This window comes from Ruditapes philippinarum, unplaced genomic scaffold, assembly GCF_026571515.1.
Source record: "Ruditapes philippinarum isolate M1 unplaced genomic scaffold, ASM2657151v2 ctg374_1_1_1_1, whole genome shotgun sequence".
Taxonomy (NCBI): Eukaryota; Metazoa; Mollusca; class Bivalvia; order Venerida; family Veneridae; genus Ruditapes; species Ruditapes philippinarum.
The window spans coordinates 56,446-63,789 of record NW_026860247.1 but is presented as its reverse complement, the minus strand read 5'-3'; the positions used below and the strand labels follow the sequence as shown (position 1 = coordinate 63,789).

General features: G+C 30.8%; 1 protein-coding gene across 1 annotated transcript; it reads left to right on the top strand.

Annotated features, from left to right (window-relative positions):
* Nucleotides 1-1,336: 1,336 nt before the first annotated feature.
* LOC132759359 (microfibril-associated glycoprotein 4-like) lies at nucleotides 1,337-6,922 on the top strand. Its single transcript, XM_060751123.1, has 7 exons — nucleotides 1,337-1,483; nucleotides 1,823-1,910; nucleotides 2,443-2,622; nucleotides 3,805-3,944; nucleotides 4,578-4,674; nucleotides 5,281-5,448; nucleotides 6,642-6,922. Exons 1-7 carry the CDS (start codon nucleotides 1,337-1,339, stop codon nucleotides 6,920-6,922), a joined length of 1,101 nt encoding a protein of 366 aa, XP_060607106.1.
* Nucleotides 6,923-7,344: the final 422 nt, after the last annotated feature.

Here is a 7,344-nt window from a genome sequence, read left to right as displayed (position 1 = left end):
TCCGTCATAAAGTTTTTCTGTTTTTCTCCATTTTCTATAGTTGGAAAGAACTACATTCCTGAATAAGTATTCTTATTGACGTAAGGTAAGAATGATCCAAAAAAGCTTTTTACTCAAACTGGACTGGCATAAAAATCCGATTTTCATTTTTTCTAGGTATATTTCTTTTTTATCTTCAGTATATCTTTCTGTTTAAAAAGCACATCATACTTCAGAAATCCATATTTTTGTCATTGTTGAGAAATGTCAAACATGCGTTTAATAATGTTTTAATAAAGGATTAAGAGTATGTTGATATTTAACAACTGAAGGTGATTCATGAACTTGAAATGTTCCCACCAGTCTTTCGTATGTTTTCTGGTTTCTTGTATCATTTTGGTTCCTTTTCAAAATTACATTTACGATTTGATAAATTTTAAGCTATTATCGCCGATTCATTTTTTAAAACAAATAGAGGGTATTGCTGGTCTAGTGGTAAAGGTGTCTACTCTCAACCTAGAGATCATGGGTACGAGCCCTAATTGGGTCACGCCTATGTTTCTTCATATGACACCAGAACTTGTTGGTTTCAGGAAGCGGACTCGAAAGTAATTAATATAAACTGCAAGTATTTGTTAGCAATCGAGCTGAAATAAATATGTTTCATCCAAAACATATCTAAATTGGCATATCGTTCTTGTACATACTGGCTACCATGGGGGTCATTCTTCGTGTGGAGAGGTCATAATATTTAAGAATGTTACTTATAATATAATGAGCGAGAAGTCAACATTGTTTGAAAAATAATGACCGTCTGTCATAATCATATGGGTGTCAATCAGTCATGCTACTTCGTTACACCGATCTTTAGCTTTGATTTACAGCCAAATATCAATACATCAAAATAGGTTTGTTTGCAACAGTTCTGGATTTGAAAACAAAACCAAACTTAGTTGTTAAGTATTTGATGCATAATAAAGGACTAGTATTAGATTGGACAATTCACCAATGATCAATAACAAGGGCGTGTCTTATACATTTTATGCGAAGCTGTCTTAATCGTATATATAGCGCACATTTAACATACCATAGAGACGTGACTTTTCTGTGTTTTTAGATACGGTCGCCGTTTCATTTTTATATATCTGTTGGCTAATAACAAATATTATTTTAATTTTAATACAATGGCTCTGACTGCTGGAATTATAATAGTCAATGCTGTCTTATTCGGAACAGTTTACTCAAACAAATGTAGTTCTTTTGAAATAAACACGAAAAAAATATCAACACAGCCTTGATCGGTCATTCTGTGCTAGAAGTAAATGATAAAAACCATCACGATTGTGCGCGAACCTGTATGGCTTTGTCCGTCTGTAAATCTATCGACTTTGACAGAAACGAGCACGTGTGTAAATTAAACGATGTTGACCGGTCGTCCGTTCATCCATTTGAGTTTGTAACAAAGCTAGGCGCTATATTCTCTGATATCAGCGAATGGCCTAGCGTAAGTATCTCAATTTATTAATTGATACGATATGCACAACTTTTTGAAACGGAAATGAAACAATCTTTATGCCTTTCTTACATTTGAAGTTTATAGTAACATATGTTTTTTTTCATATTGTAACGTGAATGATATTTTCATGACTTACATTTTATTGTGCAAATAATAATGTTTCGAAAGATCATCTCAGAAGTTTTTTTTCACTCATTGTCAATAATATAAAATCTTATAGGTAGAGCTTACCTAATCGTGTCGCATTCAGAAATACACATTTTAATAGTTCTTGTAATTCAACAAAACTTTTAATGAATGTTTCTTATATTTTCCTTGTATTTATAGAGAATGGTTGGAAGTTGTGGCTCTAGGCCGTGTAAAGCGAACCAAAGGTGTTACCAAAATGGTGCTTCACATGTTTGCAACGACATAAGTACGTATAAACTTTTATTTTTACATTTTTGTATTTGTAATTAAGTTAAATGTTGTATTATTTTTCAAAAAATATTTACAGCAATCATTTTTGTTTGATAGATGCCATGTCTTTAAAAGTATAGTCCTTGAAGCTTTTTGCAAAAGGATGCTATATAGAAGATAGAGGATACTTCTTAAATCCGCCCTACTGATATGTTTGCGAATTGAAGGAACTTCACTGATGTCCAAAAAGTCTAAAAAAACCCATAAAAATTGAATTTGTTATTGAGATCAACTGGAACACTTAAAACAGAAAGACATACAAATGATAATTAACAATAATACTCAGTAATTAAGCAAAACTCGTATTGTTTTGCTTTTCTTGGCAAAGCATTGCAACGCTTTTCAGTATAACAAATAACAAATAAGATTAACAAACGAAGCAAAGACAAAATAATAAAAAATAAAACGCATTTTACAATTGACACTTTTGCCTGAAAGAAACCATATGTTCACATAGATATAGCATAGGATATTATTATTATTTTCAGCCTGTGCTTTTGATCAGAAAATTGAAAAAGGTAAAATACAGATTAACACGCCTGGCGAAAATAAGTTCCTCGACGTAGCTCAAGTAAAATGTGACAATGGATATGTTCCTAGTCAACAAGAGGTGAAATGTGAGGCTTCGGGACAATGGCAGCCTGCCACGTGTACGAAAGAGATAAAATGTAACGTATTTAAATAAATTGCTGTTCATTTCTTGACAGAATAAAAGTTGTCATACTTGCGGGATCGTCTTTCAAAACATTTACTTTTGCACTTAAAATGCTTATGCAAATAAATTAATATTTTATTATCTTAATGTTCTTATATATAAATAGCAAAAATAGAGGATATATTGGATGATGTCTTTTAGACAGTTAAAGGGACTCTACTGAGGTTTAAAAGCCTAAAAACATAACATTTGAATTTCTTACATAAATGAGCTGGGGCACTTTAAACTATATGCAAAGATAGTTAAAATATATACTTTGAAATAAATTGAAAATCGTATTTTTTATGTCTTTCTTAATTTTTTGTTTAATCAAGCTTTTGATTTTGTTTTTTCCCGAATATTTGAAGGAAAAACCGGCAGGTACATTGCCACTATGATTACTTTAGAATTAATACAGGATCTTACAAATGGTATATTATTCTTTAAAATATTATAATTAGATCTTTTATAAAAAATAAAATAGATCTAACAATATTAGATGTTAACTGTCTTCCCTTTTTTAGCCTATTTAAGCATAATTTCTACTGACATTAGATTTCTATTTTTATTATCGTTTCGAAATGAAATGATAGTCTTTGATGACAGATGAATCTATTCAGAGGTGAGTTTAAGGAAATCTTTAATTACATCTCCATTGCTTCAATTTTAAATAAAATTTCTGATTTTGCCTAGATCCACTCCATTATCCTACCTTCATTTTTTATAACTATCATGTAAAGTTTGGAAGCAATTTTGCATCATGCATTAGACATTTAGCTACTAAAAAGTTTTATACAGTGGAAAGGAACATGGCTTTAGAAAAAATGGCAATGTCGCAATACTTGTCATAGAAAATAAGAACTATTTCACTGTTACATTACCTCTATTCATATTTGTGCTGCGATCGATGTTACAAGAACTGTCTTATTACGTCATAAAGACATTTTATACGTATATTATTACGACTTTACTTCATATATTATTACGTCATATAAAAGATCTTAGGTATGTATAAACATTATGACAAAAGTATATAATAGATAAATGTCACTTTTGGTGTTTTTATTTACACAATTTATGTAATTTATTGTGAAAACACTTGCTAATGCATGAATCATTCATTCTTGTTACAAATACTGTTTTGATCTTTGCCTAGTAGATCTACCAAGTGATTGTAAAAAAGTCCTTGATAAGTTTCCTGAAGCGAAAAGTGGACAATATGAGATAGAACTTTGGACATCTGGGAAAATTCTGACTGTGAATTGTGACATGGAAACCGACGGCGGAGGTTGGACGGTATGTAGATTCTTTTATTCCAATGTTTGATAAGCAAACTGTTTTTGCCTGATTCACATACTCACATGGTAACATTCATTTAACCCATAATCGTGTTTTTTTTGTTGTTCAGTACGAATAAACAGTCAAATAGTGCCAAATAGACGTCAATATCAAATTGCATTTTATTCCGATTTTCAGACATTTTTTCGCTGTAAAATTCCACAGAGTATATTTGTTGGTTTTAATTAATACTCGTATAAATAAGGATATTTCCACACTAGTTAACATAGATGAATTCCTTTCATCCGCATTTAATTATAGCCTGGCTGCTTGGTAATTTATATTTTATCATTTCACTGTGAAAAATGGTTCCAGTATATAAATAAAAGCATGTAATAAGTGTACAACCACGTATTGAAATCAATGAGTCAATTGTAATAGGGCAGATAAATGATTAGAAGGACAGACGGTCTGTTCCTCACAGCAAATTAAAGAGAAAGGACTTATGTCCATCTTTCCATTTAAAATGAAATATAACCTTAACAGTAGCTATATAAAACTGACGTTAAACAGACACACACTTAGTGTAATTTTAAGTACTAATTATAAACATAATTCGTAAGCGCTTGAGCATGTTTGCGTTTCTTCTAGATATTTCACAGGCGAATGGATGGGTCAGTGGACTTTTATCGCAACTTGACAGAGTATGAGAATGGTTTTGGGAACGTTGATGGAGAGTTGTGGCTAGGTATGAAAAAATATGTTATTCCTTTATTGCAGGCGTAACATGAAGATAGGTTTCGTTACGATAGAATAAATATTTCGCTTAAAGTAAACAAATAGTACAATTAACTAATACACTTAGAAAATTTCTTGCTGACCGTAATGCATTGCTTATATAAGTTGTTGAAGTGTTTTGATAAACATATTAAGTTGTTGAAGTATATTGATAAACATATGTCGTTGAAGTATTTTGATAAACATAAGTTTTTGAAGTGTATTCATTTGATAAACATATTAAGTTCTTGAAGTGTATAGATAACACACAAGAACACATGTTAATTTGTTGACGTGTATTGATAATTTAAAACATAAGTAGTTGAAGTGTATTGATAAACATATTTTAGTTGTTTAAGTGTATTGATAAACATATTTTAGTTGTTAAAGTGTATTGATAAACATTGAAGTTGATGAAGTTTAATTCATAAAGCAACCACGAAGGTTTAAATGTCTATAGATAAAACGCAATCTTATTATGATTGTTAAGGTTTGTAATTTGTAAAATGAAATGTTGAAGACTGAATATCTTTGTAAATTTCTATATTTTATATTTGCATTTGATATATTTTCGCAGGATTAAAGTATATAAAAGAACTAGCTGAACAAGGTTCTACAAAGATTCGTCTTGATATGACAAGTAGTGAGAATAGAACAGGACATGAAACTTGTCCAGATTTTATGTTAACAGAAGGAAAAAATTATACACTAAACATTGGGTCATGCATAGGTTTTGGAGTGTTAGGTAATTTATGTTGACAGTTTTTGCCTTCTATTCTATTATATTCTGTTCATTTACTATTTATAAACAGCTTTTAAACCAATAAATACTAAGCGGTTGACAGCAGTTACAGTATGAAGCAAAAACAAATTCAAATTTTCATACAAAATCTTAGACTAGTCTAGTAAACAGAATCTCTCACGCCTATTTGACTCAATGTTTGATTTGTTGCGATATTACGTAGGTTTTTGAAGATAATTTATACATCAAAAATGTTTTTATTTTTGCTTCTCAAAAGCTTTTATTTTTTGTTTCCAAAACACGAGTCGTTTGCTGATCACCTGAACCATCTGTTTATCTGCTGGTTTTGGCAATTAATACTATAAAGATAGTGGTTTATAATTTTGTATTGAAGTCAGAATATTTCTCGTTTACATTTTGTGTCTACGTGTATGACAAATAATTTCACATTTATCACCCATTTCGTCAGGTTACAATAATTTATAATGTTTCGAAACCATTATTCTTTTTTTATCTGTTCGTTTCTTTGGCTTACCGTTTTTTAATTATACATGTTTTTTAAAAAAGAAATGACATATTACAATAACTGAAGAAAATTATAATAAACAGATTGGCAATTCCTGTTTTATTTATAGTAGAACAAATTCATGTCTGACATTTTAATGTTGCTATATTTTGCCTGATATAAATATCAAAGTTTGATATATTGCCAGTATAGAGATAGTATTTGAGTGTTTGTTTAAACATTATATTATGATACTTCTAATGTAGTTGTGACATGCACCCAATCGTGCTTTATGCAACGGTCCATGGCCTAAGCCTTGGCTTCCCCCCATGACATCCTTGCGGAGCTCTCTATCGATGTGTTTGTGGGGTTTTCTCTACATTCAGTTGATGACTAATTAACTTGGTTTCTGATGCAGCAAAACTTCCCACTGACCAGTTTAGAAAACCAACAAACTCAATGGCAAATACTTGTGGTTCTACTGACCTGATATTGGACATGCTTTGTCATAATGTAAATACGTATTTTTATAATTGTATAATATCCGTGATGAACCGAATGTGAGGTGTTTGGAATGATTGTGGGGATAGTAACTTGATGTTCATGAAATTTGGTCAACATGCAAACTACCTGGACGTAGTGTCACAACGATAGTGCTAGAACTAATTAAATGTGTCTTTTTTATTCCTAGATGAAGAATATGGATTAGCTTGTGAAAATCATAATCCATTTTCAACTTACGATCTTTATCTTGATCGTCGTGATTATGATTACGAGAACTGGGCCGAGATAAGTCATGGAGCCTGGTGGGATAGCTATGATAGTTGTGTCAATCTAAATGGATACTATGGGACGCCAGGCATGGAATGTGAATTTTCCGGTGCCTACATAAATTATTGTGGACACTTCCATTATGGGTTTGATAGATATTTGTCATTGAGATCGTCATCAATGATGATAAGAAGAAAATAAGATAAGTAATCAAAAGAAGATTTCATAAATTCAGAGAATTGAATGATCGTACTCAAAAGAACATTTTTATAATTATCAGTTTTATTTTTGTATCAGACATGGTTTAATAAAAGTTTTATTGTATGATTGACGTATGCTGTAGAACATTTACATTTTCAATTATTTTCAGTTACCAGATTGGTGACTTAGTATCACTGATAGAATATTACCACTGACAGCATATTATCACGTGACAGCATATTATCACGTTTCAACATTAAATCACGTCACCGAATATATCTATGTTACATCATATAATCAGTTGAAATATTATCCTCATCAGACAATATTTAATCCTTGTTCAGCAGGTAATTACGTTACAAAACAAAATGAAAAAAAAACTTCTTTTTTTAATCCAACTTTTTGTGTTTGTTTAAATGTAT

Coding starts and splice junctions, on each gene's coding strand:
- LOC132759359 (XM_060751123.1), top strand. CDS start 1,337: ATGGCTTTGTCCGTCTGTAAATCTATCGACTTTGACAGAAACGAGCAC. Junction 3,945..4,577: donor CCGACGGCGGAGGTTGGACG/GTATGTAGATTC, acceptor CGTTTCTTCTAG/ATATTTCACAGGCGAATGGA. Junction 5,449..6,641: donor CATAGGTTTTGGAGTGTTAG/GTAATTTATGTT, acceptor TTTTATTCCTAG/ATGAAGAATATGGATTAGCT.